At 38.0% G+C, this 23,936-nt stretch overlaps 1 protein-coding gene across 1 annotated transcript in view; it reads right to left on the bottom strand.

The window, feature by feature from the left end:
* LOC106933710 (neurexin-1a) overlaps positions 1 to 22,722 on the bottom strand; it is a 130,337-nt gene extending 107,615 nt beyond the window's left edge. The window contains exons 1-5 of the mRNA XM_088013451.1: positions 22,719 to 22,722; positions 21,540 to 21,841; positions 18,110 to 18,271; positions 12,273 to 12,714; positions 5,968 to 6,351 (exon numbers count right to left, since the gene is read on the bottom strand). Coding sequence (XP_087869577.1) covers positions 5,968 to 6,351; positions 12,273 to 12,714; positions 18,110 to 18,271; positions 21,540 to 21,841; positions 22,719 to 22,722 — 1,294 coding nt within the window. The remainder of the gene's footprint in view (positions 1 to 5,967; positions 6,352 to 12,272; positions 12,715 to 18,109; positions 18,272 to 21,539; positions 21,842 to 22,718) is intronic.
* Positions 22,723 to 23,936: the final 1,214 nt, after the last annotated feature.

The following is a 23,936-nucleotide window of genomic DNA, read 5'->3' as shown; positions in this document are numbered from 1 at the left end:
ATAACTTTCTATAAGAACCTCTCTTCAAAGTATTTGAATTGCTTCTTTAAGCTACTGTTAGAGATGCTCAAGATATGCATTTTCAAAATGCTAGTTCAAGGTTGTGATATAATTGCATGAGTATATATAAATTATACCAAAGTAACAACTATTACTGCTGGAGAGCTGGGGAAAATAAAAGGAGTGCTAAAGGGAATGGGAGACAGTGAGCTGTGGAGGCGACAGGGTACCAGTACACTCACACCAGCCTCATCCCCACTTTCTCATCACACAGAGCCAGTGTCACATCCATCCCTTGGGATGACTCTGTCACATTCCTCACCCAAATCCAATTTCTCCACGCCCTCCTGGGGTAGGCTGCAGATGATAGGGCGTTTGACAAACAAGAGTTCACTGCTAAACTGTTTGCTTTCTGCCAGGCAGCCGAAGCAAAAAGCTGCTTGGAAAATGTTGGAAGGTGCTACACAACAATAACAGAACACGGTGCAAAATCTATGCAGGAAAATTAGGATTGGGATAGGATTGAAGGAAACTGTTTATGTCTACACTGCTGAACAATGAGTACCAGAATAACAAATCAGCAAGTCCTTGTGTACCTCATCATAACTGCTAAAGTGCTCTCATTAAAAAATGGAAACAAGCAAGAAAAGTCAAATAGAGTGCAAAATAGTCAAATATCTTGATTATGCATAAAATGAGCTCATCTATACCCTAAATTGGCTCTAATGCAGCTTGTCAGTAATTAACTTAATTTCCAGCTGCATGCAATCAGCTTCATTAAATTTGATGAATCGACTCACATCATTATGAAAAGACATACCTACTTCAATCTTAGGGAGGGAAAGACTCCTGTATAGTAAATAAACAAGCAGGCCAGTAATTCTATTCAAATCACTGCTGCAGCAAAACAATTTCATCCAAGACATTTCCTCACTTAAGATTCATATAAGAGATTGTTTAAAATACATTAAATGAGAAAGCTCCAGAATAAAGATATGAAAATATGGAGAAAGACCTGTGAGGGAATATCACCTAATGCAAAGTGAGCACCTGTCAAAAATCCAATTGTGCAAGTCCAGTCATTTTAATGCCATTCCCATGCTCAATATCAAAATAAATTGAGGGGACAGGAGCTACAGCTTGTGCCTGTGCCAACCCGAACAGGAGGCTGTCACAGGGGATGTGGAGCACAGCGGACTAAACCAAATGTTTATTTTCATTCCCGTAAAAACCACAATGTGGGACAATTTTCCGATTGTGTGATGAAGTAGCTGCTGGAGTGGGAGCTCTCTCAGAGAAGGCTGTATGATAAACAAGGGAGGATCAGGTAATCACAAATAAGAACCCAGTTGTCTTCCATTGTCCCCCAAGGAGAGCCAACTCTTTGAGAAGAGAGAGCTGTCAGCTACATGTCACAGGATTCCAATGTCCCTCAACAACAGGGCACTGGGCTCAGTCTGATTCAGAAAATTGCAGGAAGAAAATGCTGGAGGCTTTTGGAAAAATCTATATTTTACACTCATGATAAACAACAAGAAATGACTCGGCTACATCATACATAATTTAAGACATTTATGTCTTCACTGTAGCCTTCTTTGAGAATCAGAGCATACATGTTCCAAGAAGTGAACTTGGTAGCTATTAAAACACCCTATATGCTGAGAATGTTTCTGTAGAAAGAAGAGCTTCTTTCTAGATCTGGACACATAGAAAGCAGCAAAATGACCTACTTCAGTTACGAAACTCTATAACCTTAAAGCAAAGTCTGCTTAGCCGTTGAATAAGACCAAAATTAGGAGATATACTGTATTTCTTTAGAATGATGGGATTGGTAAGTTGAATTTTGTCCATGAGGCCCACATCTGTGACAGCAAGACAGTTGAATATATGTCTAGCTAAAGGAGAATTGCCAATCATAAGGATAAGGAATATATATATATATATATATATATATATATATATATATATATATATATATATATATATATATATATATATATACATACATACATACATACCCTTGTTTATCATACAGGGAATGTATGTATACCCTGTATGATAAACAGGGTATGTATGGATCCACAGGGTAACCAAGAAATCATTACTGATATAAATTTGTTATAAAAGTATTACTGATTGCACTTTAAAAATTAGATATCTTTATGTTATTAAAGGTAAAGTTTAAACAGTAATTATTTCTTAGTTAATGTCAAGTTGTCATAACAAAGACATTTTGAATAATGTCAACTTTGTATTAAAAGCGTCGTAATTTACCGAATGACGCTTTATGACAACAGTCATAAATATTCATGAAGGCTTATTCATGTTCATGACATGTGTTTATGACAGTGTCATGACAGTCTTATTCAACCCCCTTCAAATAAAGTGTTACCTTTTGTTTTTATATCGCTTTGAAGAAAACTTATAACTAATCTTATTTTAAAAATAAAACAGAACAAAAGTGTAGACCTGATGTCTGACTTGTTAGAGTTGATCCTTCAGTGCAGAGCACATTAAAGCATTGTGCAAAGTGCTCACATGAGCAAATGTCACAATACCTCACGTGTTTGTGTAGTGTAGTGTATACTGAAAGCACACTTGTTCAACCATCTGTATTTGGATTTATTGTCTACATCTATATTTATTCTTAGGATGTAGATTTACGTAAATGCTCATCCAAACACTCAGTCCTTGTGAAAAAAAAAAAAAAGTGAATGTTGTCAGTGAAGGAATCCAGCACATCATATATCTCATTAGGGAATATGTGCATGTGCAGCAATCCACCTACAAGACCATCTGGGACGCTGATTTACCCTTGCACTGCAAGACTAATATTTGGGCTAATTAGCAACTGGAGGAACAAGAGGAAGGGGAAGGCGTTTGGGATGCATGTAGGAAAATTGCTTTGTCTGCTTAATTAAAATCTCTCAAAACAGGACGAATAGCTCCATGCTTCTTGTCTCAAGCTCCACCTCCTGTTCCTTCCAATCGTTGCTGTCATCCTCCTCTGCCATATGCAGTAGCTGTATTTTGCCACCGGGTGGTACACCATGCATGGCTAAGTGAGAGTTGGGGTAATTTTTCTGACAGCTCCTCAGCCTGCTGGTGTCTGCTTCATCCTACCAGTGCAGAGGCAATCTGGAGCCATCAAAACAACTGGCAGCGCGCCAGGGCCCATCCGTCCCACTGCTCCCACTCACACTCTCACTAATGCCGGTCTTACACAAAAGAACACAGACAGCCAAAGAATGAAAGTTGGACAGACAAGCAGAGATGTCAGAAGACTTTCAAGTGTTGAGAGAGATGACAGAAGGTCAAAATAGAGGAAATTTCACAAGCTTCGCTTGCAAAGCTTGTTGAATTGACTGTTTTCTCTTTCTGATTTTACACAAAGCATTTTACATGTATGGTATTTAAATTCAAGGACAATTTCAGGAAAATTACATTTTCTTTCTTGACCAATTTCTTAGTTAAATAATTCCTATCAGCTGGAATAGAAATACTTGTAAAGACTGTATGAAGAAACATAACTGGCAGCCTCTTTGTAAGACAGAGAATTTCTATCTTTGCAATTTCTCAATAGAAATAATGTTATTTGCAAATTAAACAGAATTTGATCTTGAGGAAGGACTATATTAATTAATATGAATAGCAATTAAAGTGAACTCCTAAGCAAAGAAAAGGCAAAATTAGACAAATTATTGTCTTGAACCGTAGAAACAAAGAAATAATAATAAAAAAAATACCAGGTTCTCTCATATTGTTATAAGGCAATCCTACTAACATGCAAAATTAAAAAGGAAAAGAAAACCTTCTGATTTCATTGCAATCTTAGACTACTACTTTCTTAGTATTAAGCTGAATAACCAAAGAGTTGGTACAAGTCACATTGTTAAAATGTTTATGAATTTTCTACAAAGCCTCTTACCACAAGACTGCCACTTTTAAGGCCTAAAGATCAGGGAGTGTAAGAAGAAGTCATGAAGTCTACTTTTACTGTGTGTATCATATGTAAGGTTTGATTCAATCAGTAGTGTAAACATATAAATCCATATAAAAATCTGAACAAACAAGTTTAAAAATATCAACTGTTTTAGGACTCCCACTTTCAAAATTGCAAGTTGGAGGAACTCGTTTAATGTTCTGAGAAGCAGCAGTTCAACTCTCTGCTTCCCACAGAAATCATTTCTGCAAGGTCAGGGGTAACTCTGCTTTAGCCAATACATAGGAGTCTAATATTTAGCTGTATGACACTCTATTCTCCCATTTCTCTTCTCTGGTGGAGACACACATAAGTATTCTGCACAGGGGCTGGTCATGAATGAATGGTTTGATGAGGCTAATGGCTGGCAGAAGACAGCCAATTTAAGGGCTGGTGTGCATGGTAGACGTGACCAGCAGTGTCTCAGTGGTGCATCAGTCACCTATCACTCAACATGGTCCCGCCTCAGCCAAAAAAGATTACTGACTCATGACGTTGGCATATTTTCTAGCTCTCTATACTCAACAGTACTGGATGTTATTCCTTATTTATTTGCTGTATTTGATTTGGTGACGTCTAGTCCATCAGACAAAGTAACCACCTGAATGACTGGCTTTTGAAATCCAAGATGAACTTAAAACATCAGCCCGTTTAATAATAAGCTCCTTTTGTATTGTCAATATTCACTGCACAACTGCTATTTGTTGCCTTTAAAATTACCCTGATTCTTGGCATAGATGCAACAAAGTTTTGAAAACATTTAAGGTGTTGAAGACGGTTCATATATCAAGACAGCATCAGCTGCTGGAGCTTTTGACTAGATGTCGAGGTTAGAAATCCCCCTTCCCTTTCCATCACATTCCAAGATGCTCTACTGGCATGATGGGATCCAGCGGCCACAGAAGGCGAGTGGACTCATTGTGATATTCACAAAACCAGTTTGAGATAATAATAATTTTGTGATATGGTGCATTATCCTACTCAAACTAGGATAATGCACCTACTTTGAGTACAATTTGGTCATAAAGAATAGTTAGAACTTGTCCCTCATCAGTCTCTACAATACATGGCAGGGAAGATGCATGTGTGTGTTTTTTTTTTTGTCAAATTCTAACCCTAAAAGTTGAACAATTAATTGAGACTAATTGCACCAGGCAAGGTTTCCCATATATGTTGTTCAATCTCCATGAACCTGGGTGAATTATAGCCTCACTGCCATTCTAAGTGCCACCTGGTGTGATCTTCAGTCACTGTAGCCCATATGTGTCAGGGTTCAACGTATTTTGCCTTCAGATACAGTACTCCACATACCTTGGTTTAAACAAATGGTTATTTGAACAGTTACTGCCAATCTATCATCACTAGCCATTCTTCTTGTTAACTGTTGTGTTCAGAAAATCCAACAGATACAGCATGTTTCTGTCCTCATGGACAGTTTTGACAAATCTTTATAAACCATAAAAGATATTGTGAATGAAAAAAACCTCAGTGTATCACCGGTTTCTGAAATATTGAGATCAGCTGCAATGCATTTCCTATTTCTTCATTCTGATCCACGATTTCAACTTGAACAAGTTATCGTCAGCACATGAAGATCCCTAAATGTACTCAAGTGCTGTTATATCTTTGTCTGCCATGCTGGTTGTATCTGTAGCTATAAAATAATCAGCAGTGTTTTTCTCTTCCTTTTGTGGTTTCGTGTACATGAATAATCATTTATTGCCAAGTGAAAATCTGGTCCTGAGAATTTCCCCTGCAGTCACATTTATGACATACAGAAATATAAATGTTTTTGCAGGTGAATAAAACTGAATAGGTTTGATTTTATCTCAAGATGTGTCCCGTTAGGCTTTCATGCTTTGCAATACCAAAGAATTCACAACCAAGGAATACACTTGTCAGCTATATGGATAAAGACTATCCCAACTGAGGATTCCAAAGTTATAAAGGTTACGAGGAAGAAAAGATGCAAAACAAAGTCCTACCTCTTTCACAGGAGCGTCCCAAGTATCCAGTTCCAGAGCAGTCGCAGACATAGCGGTTCCAGCCCTCTCTGCAGACCCCATTGTTTTGGCAGGGGTTGCTCAAGCACTGCTTAGGAGGCTCTTTAGAGCATGAGGGTTTGACCCCAGCAGCCTTCTGGATCTCTGCAAGACGTCGCACATCCTTACTCTGTCCGTCGATAAATAAATCTCGAATGCAGCCCACGTAGCCATAGTTGAGCAATGCTGTCCACACCTCAGTGGGGAACACGAGGCCCATCTTGTTCTCTGGCAGACCCCCAAGGTACAGATTGTCATCCAAGTCCAAGATCTCACTTTCTCCAGGGGCTGTGTAAGCAGTACGAAGGGTATTGATGGAGATAGTACCTAAAAAGAAAGCAATAAAAAGATACAGTTGGATGAATAAAACCTGTTATGTGAGGCTGTGTATCAGGTTATAAAATATATTGATGTCTTTGGATGCAAAAAAAGAAAGCAGTTTGGTCAAGATACAAACTTGCAAGGAATGCCAGTTTCAACCCAGTTTAATGAAGAAATTAGCTTAATTAGGGTTATACATCTGAACAGGGTCAGGATTTTCTTCATTTAGAATGACGGATGGCTGTTGATAAAAGTTATTAATCACAGGCCGCTGGTCAATTAGAAATCTAATCTGGGATCCCTGAGAGTATCCTCTCCATTTTCCTTGGATTTCCCCTAATAAATCTTCTTTATCTATAAAGCAGTGGTCATAAAAAGAAAAGTAAGGAAAAGAAAAATCATCGTCCTCTTTATCATTGCAGATGTCCTCTACCACCACCCTATCCAAAAAAGTGGGGGTGGGGGACACCATCGTAACCATCTTTTTGAACTTGATTAACAGACTGCAGGCTGAGGTTTTTTCACCCTGTCTGTGCCTCTCCAACACATAAACCTGCAGTGGGAGTTTGTGTGTTTCTTGGCCATGATTTATCACTCTCATTCAGGTTTAATTCTCGATCTGGAGCACCGTAAACAACAGCGGACATGACTGGACTGTAAAGCTTCAAAAAGGGAAGGCCTTACTGTGGGACTCAGACCGAGTGATTAATTTGTATATGGATCTGTCACTCTGAGCGCAGGACCCATTGTGGACTTTAATTAATGGTGGCTGCCTCGTCTGCCCGCATCCACATCGAGTAATCCATACACTGTGCTGCCAAAGATCAGCACAAGCAACGGCAGAGAAAAAAGTAGGCTAAGGATGCTCGAAACTACAATTGCCATAAAGTTATAATTTGCATTTTGAGTGGCGGAGGCATGCCTTGGCAGATATGAAAGAGCTATTAGCAGACTGCTTCGGGCTAAATGGCAAGACTCCAGTGTGTGTGATAGGACCTCAGCTTCAGATGACTTTTCAAGTCAAACTGCGTGTGCTTGGAAACAAGCCCTGAGCCACACATACATTTTCAATACGGCTAGTTGACATAATTAAAAATAATAATTAGACATTAAAATGGGCTTTTCACATTTCATTACAATTGTTAGCATATTTGACTGTATAAATCACAATGACGTAATTAATGCATTTAATTTATTTTTTTTTCTTTTGTCATTGCAATGTTTTTCGAACATTTTATCCAACAGAAATTAAGCTCTTTAGAAATAAAATGTATGCTAATAATCTTGATTATGCATGCACTTTATAGTCAAGGTGAGTCAGCCTACTCCGAAAAATGCATGAGAGAGAGACAGCTAAATACCTAGTGCACAATGATTAACCTGGTGCACAGTAACATGTTCCAGCTCTCTTCTCAGGGTCTTGGCCCCAGGCATCTGTTCCAAGCACTTTCCTGCCGTCACCCACTGCCCCTGCTCTCTCCAGCACCAGCTGTTGAGACTTCTAAGCTCTGCACACTTGGCATGGGCCACCCGTCATGCAGCCAGAACAGCTCCCTTCAGGTTACAGCTAACGAGCTCACTACATCAAACTCATTAGTGAGAAAACTTTTCCCAGACTGCAGGTGCCCAGCTGAAGAATAAACATCACTACGATGAGGATGAATTGTGACATAAGTGTCTACACTCTCAGTTCTGACATGTCTCACCCTGTGGAAGTAGGAAGTGATTTGGATGATTGGTCTGTGAATAATACATTTACAAAGTAAATACTGCAGGGGTCATTATCAAGCTAATAGCCCCTTATCATAATCGGTCCATATCTATACTTACTGAACGTCTCACAGTCACTTACAGTCGTAGGCAGCTAGCAAAGACATCGTGTTCTTAGAGAATATGCTGTTCTAAACTGATCTTGGCTTAAGCTGATGCAAGTGGAAGATGGATGCCATCATCACTGAGGCCTCATACTCAGGCTGCTCTGCTCACTTGTCATAGTCCTCCAAGGAATTGTGTAAACACAGTCAAACTATGTTATGTCTGAAGCCTCACCAGAATCCTATGGAGACATGAGCCAGTGTCTGGCATGAACCATGGGAAGCGCAACACATATATGAAGATTGAAGGACAGGAAGTGTTTTGTGACATTAGCAGGCAAAATGGGAATATGAGACAGATTTATTTTATCAAATCTATCAATGGACGTAAAAGAGTAATAGGTGATTAATGTGGTGTCTTAATGACAAACACTTACAGAAATAATATGCCTGCAAAAGTAGCTGTGCATTTAGTTCAGGACTTTTAACTGGACCATTTCAAGATATGGATATGCGTAGATCTAAACTAGGTGTGTCTGGTTGCACTCATCCAGGCATGCTGCCCTACTGATTCCAATGTCAAAATTACACTCTTAGCTCATCACCTGCCTCTACTCAAGAATCATTCATGTTATTTAAGCGTGCTCAATCAGGACAATATCTGAATCTGAAACATGTAGGACACTGCTGAAGACTAACTTTGTAAACCATGGATCGTAACAATTTTACTGTAGCCCTGGAAGTGCGTTTAGGGCTATTATCCTGTCGGAAAATAAACTTCTGCCCCAGTTTCATGTCTTCAGTTTTTATTTCAGAATTCCTCTGTATTGAGCAACATTCATCCTCCAATGGTCTGTGACCAGTTTCTCTGATTACTGATTAGGTGAGTTAAGGCAATCGGTTGCACTCGATTATATTAAGGACACATTTCTAGTTCTCTCTCTCTTTCTCACTCTCACATTCTCAGCTAGCCCGCAAGGAGCACTTTATTACCAAACCGTATCACAGGGGTCCAAAAGACAGCTCAGATCTCTCTCACACCTTCTGCATCAGCAGACTGGCTGAACTTGGCATGAGATCCTGTAACCCCTCTCACATATCCCCAAAACATGTTAGACAGGGGATTACTGCAATCCAGTTAGGGCGGTACGGCCAAGTCTCCCCGATGTGATTGGATTCTCAGCGGGGAAAGAAGCCAGTAAGGTGGCTGAGGATGAAGAAAGTGTTGTCTACATTTCTGCTTGCTTTGTATCTGCTCCTTTACTCTTTGTGGGTATGTTTCAGTTTGTGTGTGTGTGTGTCCTCGGTTGAATCTCTATGTAATGTCCCCGGTGAGAAACCCCAAGTACTTCCAGCCAAGAGCACAGCGCCTTGTAGCATCACTAATGCAATGAGGTTAGAATAGCTTTAAAAAGCAGACGTCTATTTGCCGGTTTGGTTCCAGTTGGAATAAGCTAATAAATCAAATTGGGAAGAGATCATTATTTGTAAAAGTCACAGTTGCTGGAAGTGTTGCTCATAAAGGATCGAGGTGTGAATACTTGTTTCAGGTAGCGTATGCTTGGTAGTGTGTATTGATAAAACACAATGCATAAATGAAAAGCTTTGTGCATTGTGCTTTCAACAGACTTATAAATTATTTTCTTGTGATTTAAAATGATCTATATTCAGTCAAATATAAAAAGTACATGATAGGAACACTCTGTAAAGGATGGCTAGCCTTTAAGAACAAGAGTAAGGACAGGGAATTTATTAAGTATTACACGCAACTCTCAAAGGATGGCAAAGATTTTATGTACCGGCTAGGATATGCCTTTCTGTCTGAAGGACTGGGAGTTATGTTACTGTTATGCTACAAAATTGTTGTGTTGTTTTTGTTGTGACAGCATTTCTGGATTTAGGAAGATTCTTGATCGTGATAATCCGTGGCCTCTTGACATGTTGGTCATCAGAAAATTTGAAGCAGAAGTCCATGGCAAAGCTGCTACCTAATCGTGGCCACATCAAGCTGGCAGTACTCCAAGTTGTCACACTTTTGTACTATTTTGGAACCAGGGCTACTAAGCAGATTAGGTTTCCACCACTGCTCTGGCTGCAACAAGAAACATTTTAGCAAGCACTTAAAATTAAGAATTTATGGACAAAAATAGTAAACAAAAAGCACTGTGCTCTTTGCTCCCAGTGGAGTAGGGCTTCTAGCTGTGCATACACCTCCAAATTGCAAATACCAGAGCAGATGTAATACCTCTGATGGCAGCACTGTGATGATTTAAAAAAAAAAAAAAAAAAAAAAAAAAAAGCCAAAGGGGAAGAAGTATGTGCCGAATACTAATATCACAGTAGGCTCATGCTTGCCTTCATATTGAAATGAGGTTTTCCGTCCTACTTTAACACATTCTTGGGCAGCCTGGAGTCTGTGGGCAGCTTTAATCTGATGTAAAACTGTATGATATTTGTATCTAATTTAGCCGTTATGTTTGTATGCTTTGGATTGATGTCTCTATTGCAAAAAGTATGTTCATGTCCCCTTTACACTCTATGGTAAGAACACTTTTCTACCAGACTTGAAGGGAAGAAGAACAGTTACTCTGAAATGTCATTAGTGTACAGCTCAGCACTGTGCAGCTACTGTCTTAGTCCTGGGAGAGACCACCTCCTGTTTCCATGGAAACTTAGGCAGAGTAGACAGAGAGAGCGGTGAGTAAAGAGAACTTGACGAGAGGGCTCGAGGTTGTGTGTGGATGTGTTAGTGTAAGTGAATGTGAGTAAGTATGTGGGGGTGGATGATAGGAGGGTACTAGACAGATAATGAACACAATCTAATTTAGCAAGACATTGTTTCTTATAGTTTGGTCTACCATAAGTAAATGTTGGAGATTTATGTTTTCGGCAAAGTCAGTTTTCCCTTTCCTCTAAGATGAAGAATACCACTCAGTGACTACTTTTTATAATGTACAAAAAAATTTGAGCTGAATATATATTTAATTTTCAGAAAAATCTAAATGCTTAAATTGACCAACACGTATATTAATGTTAAATAGAAGATGGGCGCCATGATTTTGATTGTGTTTGAAAGCTCAATTTATAACTGCAACCAAATATTGCTTTGGGGGATAATGAAACAGTTTAATCTAATTTCCACCTCTTGAGATGGAGTGGAAAACATGGTCAAAGGGCATATCTAATTTGCAGCATGACATTGCTAGACCCTGGCTTTAAGCTCACACTAACAAATTGCTGCTTCAGTAAGCAACTCAACATAGATTAGAGCAGGGTAGCCTCAGTCTTAGAGGACATGTTGAGCAAAAAGTTATTCTGCTTGAAACACGTGTCTGGGATCTCAGCATCGACTGACTGAAGCTATACATTTCAGAAATATTGAGAAGAATACAATAAGCTTTCAGTGAAAACTTAAGGCAGTGAAAAATAATGCATATTTTTCTTTTTTGCTAAAAGAAATACAAAGATGATCCACACGTAGCGTTTTGTGCCATGTTAAAAAAAAGAAAAAATCACAAACAGCTGAGCTTTTGCTCAAAGTTTCAAATGAACTCAAAATCAACTCAAAAGGCTGCTCAATCAGGACATTTTCCCCCTCAAATGTTATTGAAGATCAGATCAGATTGCCAACATTAAGAGCTGAATTAGAATGAAAAAAGATCTTAAAGATAAATCTAATTCAGACCAGTGTTTCAGGTGAACTCTCCACAGCATCATGCCCCCAACCACATGATGCTGGTGGGGGGCATCATGTGACTCCAACAGAAGAGAAGCTGCAGCGGCTAACACAGTCTCTGAAACTTTAATTTTGTTTTAGTCTTTCAACTAAAATTATGTTTAGTTCCAGACGCAATACACTTCTTCAGTTTTTATAGTTTTAGTCTGGTATAATTTAACTAAGTCCCAATGCCATTAAGTGTACTGAGATTTATGGAAATTTCTTTCACAGAGGAACACATCACTTAGTGCCTTCTACATTTTTTAAGTTTACAAGTTGCATTTTGCACAATTTTAGATGTCCAATTAGTAGTATTGAATAGCTTGCAAGTTTTTGTCTAATTTGCAATTTCTTTACATACAGACTATACATTCTTTAAAGGTCTTGAAAATTACCTGATCTTCCATCTCGCTGGAAGTCCACATGGTACCATTCACCATCATTGACTTTTTTATTGACTGCTTTGGTCTTCGTGGTTCCAGAACCCATATCCAACAGCAGGTACAGATGGCCGTCCAGCATCTCAATGGCAAAGAAGTCCACTTTAAGAGTTTGGGGTGTCTTGGAGTCCTTTGGTTGCTGTTTGGGCTTGCCATGACTGAAAAGTAGAAGGCCGTTGGGTTCGGTGGTGCGGAAGTCAAAGGAGATGGACCCCGTCTTTTTGGCGTTCCACTTGTTGAGAATAATATATGACTCGGGTGTCTCAAAAGTGATGGGGTCCAGAGTGGCTACATTCTCACACTTAAAGGCCACAGTGCCATGGATTTTCATTTTGGGGTCACCCTGCTTAGCCAGCCTAGACAACTCGAGCCTCACATCGTTGTTTTTATAAACAACCTGAAGAGGAGAAGGAGAGAATAAAATAAAATTACTTTTTCACAGTCATAAAGATATACAGTACAGCCTTGCAAAATGCAACAGTATGGAACAACTACTCAGCAGTTATCCATGTAGTTTTTAATCCCTGATGACAAGTGATATTTGCCCCGAAAGTTGGTCAGGTTTGTCAAACTGTATCTATAACTAAAGAGCTTCACCTGCATAGAACCAAATGTCTCACACTTCTCTACACTTCCTATGCCTTCATGACAAGAGCACAGTGTACGCTAACTGACTGAAGGGACAAAAGCAATACATCTATTTTGATATTTACTACCGCAAAAAACAAGTGAAGATCTCAATTTACAAAGCAACTGTGATAGTGGTTTAGAGGGGAAATTTAGGTAAAATGTCTTTAGAGTGTATGTGAGAATTGCGAGGAAAGGGATAAATCTAAACTTGTTCACAGGTCTTGTGTAAAATGGTGATTAAAGCCCTGGCTGGTGGTGTAATTACATAAAAAAGTGGGCAGATGATGGATATGCCTTTCAAAAAATGAGTGCATGAGCTTACTCATCCACTCTGCAGCACTCAGTATTTTTCACTCAATTTAGAAAATTGATTAGGTGAAGATCTCTACAGGTTTTAATTCCGCAACCTTTATACAGTATTTGTTTCAGGTAATGCTCTCAGACATTAAGACCCAGACCAGGTTTAGCATCAGTAGGATCCACTAAAAAGAGAGAATGGAATTATGATCTCTAGCTGTTGTAGAAAGAGGGTAGGAACTCAATGTCATTCATTTTTAATGCCAGCTTTAACCTATCCAGGGTCACTGGGGTCAATTTTACTAAGTGTAAATAACTCTAAGGTGTACATATTGATTATGTCACTTGTAAAGGCAGTTTTAAACACATTGTAACAATTTTGGGTCTCATAATTATGCAATACTCTGTACAAGGCTAATTCATTAAATGCCAATAAAATACATTGGCGATTATATTAATGTGACAAAATGTGAAAAAAAAAAAAAGTTTTGTGGTTGTAAATAAATTTGCAAGACCTACTGCATGTATTAGTAGTTACACTGGCTTATGGACGCATTTTTTTATTTTATTTTATTTTTTTTAGCAAGTTTAGAACGTGAGGTTAAATGTTTCATGAAGTTCTTTTGTAAATGTCAGTGATGGTTTCTGAATAAAATAACTGCTGCTATCGATCAGAACACTATACTGTGAACTAAGTAGGTAAACACAGTGTGTTTAGTTACACACTCAGTGGCACATTAATGTAATTGGCAACAGTCTTGAAATAAATAAATAAAAGGAAACACACAGCCACAACCTCGTAATTATCCAATTTTCATGTCTGCTGCAGTTACGCAGCTGCCATTGCAGGAATCTGTGTAGTTATGAGTAATTTCCATTTGAGAAACTAATTAACATTTAGACAAATGTCAAAATGATTAATTAAAACATCAATGTGGTCTTCCTCTTTTCACTTCAAAGAAATAGACACTCATGTTTAAATGCGTGTCAATCAGTTTGCAATCAGTAGAAATTTATTGTGGAGGAAACAAAACTAAGAAAAAAGACACAAACACATCCTTTTTTGCAAAAGATATGAACTACAAACTAAAAGAGAAGTTGCATTAAATCTCTTTTTGGGTCAAATCAGATAAACCCTATTTTAAAGGGAAAAAAAAACCTTGCTTTTGTATTTCTTGGTATGGAAAAGCTTCACATGAAATTGGGGACACTTCCAATGGGATTACATTGGCATACTGGGAGATGTTTATTACTATCTCATATATACTCTGCTTAACAGTTGAGGAAGATGTAGTTTGAAGCTGTGGATCAGAATTACTTAAGATCATGCTTGGATTTACAGAAAAGCTGCGAGACTCACTGTTGCGGAGTGCTGAACTGCATGAAAACCAGTAAATTGATAATGTGGAGTCTTTATATATATATATATATATATATATATATATATATATATATATATATATATATATATATATATATATATATTTATTTATTTATTGATTTATTTATTTACGGTTAAAGAAAAGTAAATAGAAATAGAAAGGTCATCTTACCAGAACATCATGTCTAAAGAAAGAATGTAGAAAGGAGTAAAGGGATAAAGGATAATATCTCTGCCAGCTAGACTGGAGTCGCTGAGACAAAGTTGGAACGGATAAAGCCAATAAACCCAAATAAATTTTTCATAGTTAAGACAAAGGGCATCTTTCAAAGTTAAAGAAGCTTTGGTCAGAGCTACGCTTTGCTCTGCACTAGTAGTGCTGCACTAATTTGTCATCAAACCACAGTTGTGACAACTGAGCTATTACTGCACCACCGTTTGTTTTGCCATCAGAACCAACAGGGAAGTCATAGCAGCTCAGGCTAGAATCTGCACACAAACACTGCAACAAAGCCCCATGGGGACACACCATCAATCAGGGAGTAGAGCACATGCTGGTAAACTGCATCTCGTATGCCTTTACAACATACTCAGAGGCTGACCTGTGATGGGGAACCTGTGTAATTCCACTGTATCAGCTGAGATGAAGCTTACCAATGTACAAAAATGGCAAGGAATATATCAGTCAATAATCTTTAAGCTGCATTACAGTTCCATGAAATATCCATTGATCTAATTGGAGAAAAAAAAAATGTATTGCTTTATGAACTTCATTTTTATTTCTTTTTGTAATGTGATATTTTTGAAGAACGTGGCTGCTGTAAAGCAGTCTTCTCTAGTCCTCAAACCTTTACCTTATAGAAGATGCAGAAGGCATATGAGAGTTTGAGAGCCAGCTTAGTCGCTTCATTGCCTCATGGATAAAGGAGCTACAGATACAGCTGGGTGGGAGATTCAGGTACTTTAAAATTAGAAATGAGCACAGTGAGTCCTTTCTAATAGCTGCTAATCCACTAATCATTTTATACACCCTGTAATGAGCTCTCATTTCCTCTCTCACTTTTATGATTCTGGCACCATAAAACACAAGTTAACTCATAACAATGCATTTTCTGTGACAAAGGACAAACCAGCAGATACTTTTGCATTCATTGTTCTTTTCTGTCAAATTATACGCAAGATGCCACTTTCCACCAGAACTTGGCTGACATCCGATTGTAAACTTTAAAGTTGCTGTGAACAGATCTCGGATAACCTCATCAGAAACATCACTGAGATCGAGACTGCTTTTCTGGGAAAACCCAAACGTCACTCCTCGTCAGCATCCTCAGTATTCTGCAGAGTTGATAGTCTCTTTACTTCGTGCGGAAAACAAGAGCCCTATGAAAAGTGAGGGGACCTGGGAACGTAATCCTGTGTTTCCAGGATCTCTTCTAGAGTTGCTGTGGGAACAGGACTTGACATTCTGGGAAAAACTGTGCAATCTGAACTGAACATCGGAAGCAAAATCACCAGACTGCTTCACACTTTTCTGCCACAAGCTGTTGAGTTGCTGCTCTGCTGTTAAGATTGTGCATTTTATAAGTTGTATGTCTTTTTTTTTTGTTTGTTTTAAACAAATTCTGCTTTATTTTATATATCTATTTCAGGAATTTATTTATTTTTTCACACCAGCATGTTACATATCCCAGAGAAACAATGTCTTGTTTTGCTGCTTGTTATTGAGTATCTTGCTAAATGTATTTAATTTTATTGTCTTCATGATTTGAGTTACTAACTAGTAAATGCCCTGGACATGCACCATTTTTAATTTGGTTCTTATTACTCTTACATTTATGTTCACCAGACACCTTTATAAGCTTCATCTTGCTTGTACCAGGCTGGACCCCTTTTCACCTTCAAAATGGCCCTAATTCATCATGGCACAGATTCATATACTTGCCGCTGTAACCCTCTGCTTCAGAGTTTGTCGTCTTGTGTCTCTTGGATGATAGTCTGTATACTTTTACCTGTAAGTAGTGGTTATTTGAGCTTCCATTTCCATTTTATCATTTTGAACCAGTTAGCCCTTTCTCCTCTGACAAGGGCACATCTTTATCCACACAACCTCAACCTGCAGGATATTTTCTCTTCTCTGAAATGGCTGAATGCAAATATCCCAGTCCGTTTTCTGAAATACCAAGACCTGCTTGTCAGGCATCAACAACCACATCACGTTCAAAGCCACTTAAAACCCATTTCTTTCTTATTCTAATGCTCAGTTAAAACTTCATGAAGTTGCCCTCACCATATCCAGATAAATAAATGCACTGAGCTACTGCCCTGTAATCGGCTTATTTGCTATTTGTGTCAACAAGCAATTGGACAGGTTTGCCTGTTCTAACATTCTACTCAGTGCAATTTATTTTTATATATAATGTCTTCAAAATGCTTGTCAATTTATCGACTGGCTGATGTGCTGCAGTCTTATTCAGTTGTAATGATTATGATAAAATGCACTGATTTAAAAGGCAAAATTGAATCAATGATGCAAAAAGAGAAATTTGGTATACCTTTCTTCTCATTCCAAATTTCTCTTTTTTGCATCAGTGATTCAATTTTGCCTTTTAAATCTGTGCATGTACCTTCTCATTATGAACACAATGAACTCGTCTTCTGATCGCTGCTTCCAGCAGGTTAATGCGTATCATGTAACAAAACTCAAAGCATTTTAAACAGATTTCTTAAACACCACTGAATTTCAACGAGTCTAATTCAGTAGCACAGCAGAGTTGCATCATGGATAGGCATCTAACATATCTGTAACGACTGCTTGAAGCTACTATGTCAATGTAGAGCAAAATCTGCGAGTAGAATCTTGACCATGAAATAAGGCTGTTCTAAATGTAAAATCAGGTTCAACCTGGTAAATGCAAGGAGTGAAGTGCTTGGTGACAAAGTGTTGCTTATATTTGCAGTGTTTGTGTCACATTTCTAGCACTTGGAAGGCAAATTCCAGCTGACACTAAATATAACTCGGATAGAACAAATCCGAATGAAGATAGCGTCTCAGTCGGTTGTTCTGAGCTCATATCCAAATGGAGGTGTGGGGGTGAGAGCTGCCCAACTGCTCATGAAAATTCAACTCCCCGATCTCTGGATCACTGTTTCTCTTTGATGTGCACCTGACAGAGCCACTGGAGAACAGTGCCGAATTCCACTTTAAGACAGAACTCAGTGCATGTTTGCAAGTTGGTATCTTTTGTGTCTTAAAACATTGAATGTGCACAGAAGAAACAGAACCTGCAAAAAAAAAAAAAAAAAAAGATAAAAAGTTTGCATCAAACTATAAGAGAGAAGGTGATGCCAACTAAAGGAGAGTGTTCAGAAAGAGGCAGGGTCAGTGTGTGGGTGTGAAGAGCCGGTTCTGGTGTCCTGAGGTGAAGCCAGCTGTACATCCCATACACCCACCAGTCTTAAGAGTTCACAGAGAAGCGGTGTTTACCTCCTTGAGGCAACCCATGAAGTTGTTGCTAACTGGAGATCCAGGAAGGTCTGCTGTACTCGGGCTTCCTCCGACATAGAAAAAGTCGTCTGAGCCTAGCATGGTATAGTCTTCCTGTGTGTATCCTGTAGTGGTCAGAATCCCGTCTACGGATATGGTTACCTACACAACAAAGCACAGGGAAAGGACACGCTGTAGGGAGGCAGCCTAAATTATGCATTGTTATTCCCTTTCTTTCGTTTGTCAATCACATGTTTCCCATGTTTATATTCCCAAACCCATTTTCATGTCTGTTTAAATGTCGTTTTTTCTTGTTTTCTTATTATTTTGTCCAGTTTGATTAGTTGGAACCAAAACTGTTTTGGTTTTAAAGTTAGTAAACTACCCATACTACAGTGTTAGTATTGACTTTAATGCAACTTAAAAATACTTTAGCAGACACAAAAATGGTGTTAGTAAAGTGCTATCTAGGTTAGTTCAACTGGTAGTTTAAATTAGTACATTTAGTACTTATATAAATTAGATCATAACGTGCTACTATGTTAGAAAGGGAGTACATGCAATCACCTTTTTAGAGTAGGAAAAAGGTTGGGGCATTAAAAACATGCATGTATTTGTCTTTTCTTTTTGCTTGTAAGTAATCAAAAAGAAATGATTCCCAAATTCTTTATTTGGATACTGAATCATAAGGTTTTATGCTTGCCACAGTGTCACTTGCATGCAAAAGCTCGTGGAAAAAGTTTATGAGCACTGCCAAATCACAAAACGAAATAATAAAGCACCAGAGAAGAAATGACAAACACAGCTCAAGTGTTACATTCATGTTGGCAAATGTGCAGTTTGACATTTCCAACATGTAAGTTGAAGAAGATGACATGCAAAGTGGATGGGGATACAACTGGCTGAGCCACAGAGCATCAGTCCAGCCAGACAGGAGGGCGTCCTCATTATTAACCACAGCTTGTTGCAAATAGCTTGAAAATGATGCTCCTACAAAAAAGAGCGGGTGAAACAGAAGTGGACAGAAAACAGGTGGAATAAACAGAGTGAAAACCAATGAATGAACCGAAAAATATAAATAAAAGGATTTGAAAAGTAAGCAGAAGAGTACCAACCGCAATTTCCCTTATTTTGTAAATGACGTCTACAGTAAAAAAAAAAAAAAAAAGAAAGAAAAGAAACACACGGCAAACCCAAACTAAGAAACAATTAGAATGATATCTACCGAACAATGTAGTTTGTTTACCATAGCGTGTCCAATGCCTGAGTGCTTTGTGGAAAAGGGGGGAGAAAGGAAATTAAAAACTGTGAACAGAATAACGACTGTTACTCAAATAATATATGATGGTCAATACTGTTAGTACATTGGTAAACGACAAAACCCATACTGGTTAGTAGAATGGCACATTCCATGAATGATGTTAGTTTGTTTCCAAAGCATGTTAGTGACATAGAGGGAAAAAAAGGGCAAAATAAGTGTAACAAGAAAAAGCTGACCAAGAAAAATAGGAAGAACGCTCCCCAAGAGGAGCCATAGCTGAACCAGTGACTCCCTGAGATTGTCTTGATATAGTTGCACCATTTTCTGTTTGTGCCCTCATGACTAAATTGCAGAAAAAGGCTTCTGAGCCAAAGATCTAACGAAAGGTTGTGATTTAAAGATATTATATGGTTTATAAAAAAAGAATGCCTAAAGCACATCAATTGACCCTCCTTAAGCGTTCCCATGTTAAAATATTTATAAAAACCTTATTGTTTTTTTTTTCTTTTTCTTTATTATTTATGTGCATTTTAATGTTGTTGTTGTTCAGTCTTCAGCAAATTTCCAATCCAGCGCATCAGACCTTCTGGCACTCACTCAATACGTTACCTTTCATTTGGTCTTACTGATGAACTTTAGGATCACTTTACTGCAATGAGACAAAGAAAAGAGGACCTGACAAGGAATGAGGAGGATAGCTATTCTGATCCCCCATATAGCATGCACTCAGTATGCTCGGTTTTCCTTTTAAATCTGAATGCAGTGAATGTTCAAGTAGGAAAACGGCAGATATTTGCGAATAACAGGAGTGCTGAGTCTGCAAACTAAGAATTTTCAACGCTGAGGTGAAGATAAACACTTCACAGCAAGGGAGCAGGAACAAATCTAGAGATATTTCCCTCCTAGTGTTTATCTAATAATTGGCAACTAGAAGAAAAATAAATACACAGTTCTGTTTACCAGTAGCTGAATAGCTTAGCAATAAGTTCTGATTGATAAAATCACAAACGGTGCAAATGATTTGACTTGTATTATGGTGATTACACAGGGTATGTCTCAATAATCCAATAAAAATGCTCATGTATAAACAAAGGCAATTTCTTGAATTTTTCTACATGGCGGTATCATTGTAATATTTTTTCCTGCCTTTTGTCAGGCTGTTTGGTCTCATTATTCAAATGTACATCATGAGCCCTTTCTCTCCAGAAGCAAAGACTAATTTATATTCTATTTTTAATTCAAAAACACATTACACAAGAATCCTTTGTTAAAATGGAAATACCCTGTTGTACCTTGGCAATACCAACTCATCCATAAGACTAGAATTTTATAGATGAGTAGGAGGGAGGAAAATACATAGGTCAACAAAGCCTACTGACAACCAATTATGAAAATGAAAAAGTAGGGTTTATGGGGTTGCAGCAAAGCATTAGTGTTGAAATTGTTAACCCAGTTGTTCTTCTGAGTTTTCCTCTCTAGACACCTATGAAAATGACTAATTCTCATTGAGATCATATCCCAAATCCCTCCTGAATGCTCTAAGTAATATCTCTCAGAGAAACAATTAGACATAAGAGCACTGTACAAGTAAACATTTTTAAACCCGTATCTTTCCGGACTTACTCAGCTGTGACACAAAAAGAAAAAAAAAAGGTGAATGAGTTTCTCAACTAAACTTTTGTCTCCAAGTTGCTCAGGGATCCAACAGACTGACAGTGTGTTGATGTCCAAATCTGGAGGCTACTGGGTCATTCCTCAAAGCAGAAAGAAATTGGGGAATTTTAGCAAACCTTTCGGTCAATAGCCATTTCGTTGAGTGAGAGAACAGACTGAAAGGGATTTCGTCATTGTTCAAGATCCACCAAATTTATCGGTGCAATGAACTACCTATGACTCGTTTGTTGCTTGGAGTACTTTATTCAAAGTAAGAAAATACCCAGTTTATTAACTTTAAAGAGACATAACCATAACTGAGTTGCAGTTTTGATTCAAATCTAGATGTCCCTGCTCTCTTGTGGTGCTGTTAAGGTCTCCACCATAAAACACCATGGTTAAATTAAGCAACCCGATTGTTTTGAGAAAAAAAAAAGTATTTTGTGATGGCAATGATCTCAGTGCATTTGTGTTAATTAATTTACTTCATCTCTTCATCACCATTTGTACTGTTACCTGACGTAGATTCCTTGTAACTTTGACATCATGCCAATCATTGTCATTAAATTTCCCATTGACTGGCTCCACAAGAGCTTCAAAGGCTCCAGACCCCAAATTAATGACGAGTGACACAGCCCCATTTTTCAGCGCCAGGTTGACGTAATCAGCAGATTTGCCCGTGTGCAGCATTAGTCCGTTCCTCTGTAGGGTTTTGAATGACAACGTGATTTCATCACTGCTGCTTTGAATCGGGTTCAAGGACAAGTCGTAGCAGAAGAACTCAGATCCTTTGAAGGTTGCAACATACTCTTCTTTTCCTGGGGAGACAAGAGAAAGAGAAATGCGTTTCATCAATGTTGCGGCCTCTTAGGGGCTTATTGGGAAGCTGCCTAAGAAGGATGGAACGCCTCGAAAAGTTGGTCTATTAAACCTGCTGTAGAGGGACATGTAAAACAGAATAGATTATTATTTTAGTGAGCTACCTTTTCCTAATTTCAGCACTGCTTTTTTCAGTATAGCAAAGCTGATGAATTCCCAATGTTGTATATGTGCAGTAGTGACTTGATTATTCATCACTGCTGCAAACTATGCTAGAAAAATAACCTGTAAGAAGCTTGAGATAAATCGACACGTAAAATCCCTGCCCTCTGATCAAATTAATGAATGAAGAGATGCGCTTCTCTTTCTTTTTAAAAACAGCCCAACCTTTACTGAAAACCAGCATTAGAAAATATATAAGCAGAAATGTGTCTTTATATAGCCTCAAAAATAAATCTAATTCTCTTTTTTCAACAGTTGCTGATAAAGAACAAGAGCAAGTAGTGGTTACTTTTTCTAAAATTAAATCATCACAGGCTATAATTTAGCATGTTTCCTTACTGTCATTGTCCATGTGATACAACCAACCTAATTTTACCTGATTGTTCAAATATTTAGAATTGGGAAACCTTGAAAAACACTCAGCTATGTTGAACTGTTTGCATTAATCTGTTATTCAGGCCAGATCATCTGAAAACAAACCTGGATTTATATATATATATATATATATATATATATATATATATATATATATATATATATATATATATATATATATATGACCATTGTACATAACCTCATTTTAAGTTAATGTAGTACAAAAAAATAAATAAACTGGGAAGCTGTACAGCGTTACAGTGGTCTGCAGTAACCTACCCATTTGCTGTGCCTTCAGTAATTGTCCAGGTGACGTCTAAAGGTAGTTAATGAACTAGATTTTATTTAAGTGTGTTCAACTAAAAGGGGCCACACTTAAATTCATGCCACATGTCTCAGTTTTTTGTAGAATCATGCATCATTTGCCTTAAATTTTACATTTACTGTATGAGCTACTTTGTGTTCTGTCACAATAAAATAAATAAATAAAATCCCATGAAAAGGTATTGTGGTTTGTAGCTATAATGTGACAAAATGTGAAAATATGAATATGTTATAGTGCAAGTCAATGTTTACATTTGACAAAAAGCTAATAGAATAAACTCAGCTATATCTCCTGTAACTAACCTTTTCAATAGAAACCTATAAAATACTGCCTAAGTTGGCGACATATGTTTCTCAGTAAACTCAAACAAATCAGCACTCATCAGCCATCAGTCATGATGGCATTTAACAAGAACGTGACAAAAATAGCCCTGAGAAAACATTAACACTGTGATGTATAAACAAAACAAAGAGGCAACGAGCGTCAGTGGGCGATGCGTGCAAGCAGCCATTAGAGAGCATTTAAAAACAAGTTTAGACAAATAACAACCCATTAAAGTCACAAGCAGAAAGAAAAACCACCAAAACACAAATGGACCAAAGCATTCAATCAACATAGATGGGATTGTTCATTTATGTATGCACACCCACCAAACACCGACACACACACGCACACACGCACAGACACACACACGCAAACTCATGCATACATGCTTAGAAGGGCACCCAGGCATGGATGCAACAATGTAAGAAATAAAAGGGGTTGCTGTCCACAACAATTTGTCACCTCATTGATTTCCCCTTAAAGGAGCTATAGTGCACCTCTGGGAAAACTACAAGGGGCTGTAATTGAAGCTGACTGGATCTGAACACTCTTTGGTCATTCCCTCAGTGTCTGAGACCCCTATAAGTGAAAATGAGAGAACTCTACCCTCCTCACAAAACCCACATATCACAGTGAGCACATAACAAATAGAGCCAATAGTTTGAGGTCATTCCTATCTCGCGACACACAACCCCAATAACTGCAAATCACAGGGAATTCCCTTAACCACCAGACAGGGACCTGCGTTTTCAAGAAATGTAAAATTAGATATTAAAACATTTGGGGTTTGGCCAAGAGGACATTTTTCAGCAACAATCAGCTTAATCCACATATTGTTTAAATAGAAA

Source organism: Poecilia mexicana, unplaced genomic scaffold (genome assembly GCF_051168715.1).
Source record: "Poecilia mexicana isolate PSO_F unplaced genomic scaffold, ASM5116871v1 scaffold_15, whole genome shotgun sequence".
In the NCBI taxonomy this organism is placed as follows: Eukaryota; Metazoa; Chordata; class Actinopteri; order Cyprinodontiformes; family Poeciliidae; genus Poecilia; species Poecilia mexicana.
The sequence above is the reverse complement of the archived record's forward strand: the minus strand, read 5'-3'. Positions and strand labels throughout refer to the sequence as shown.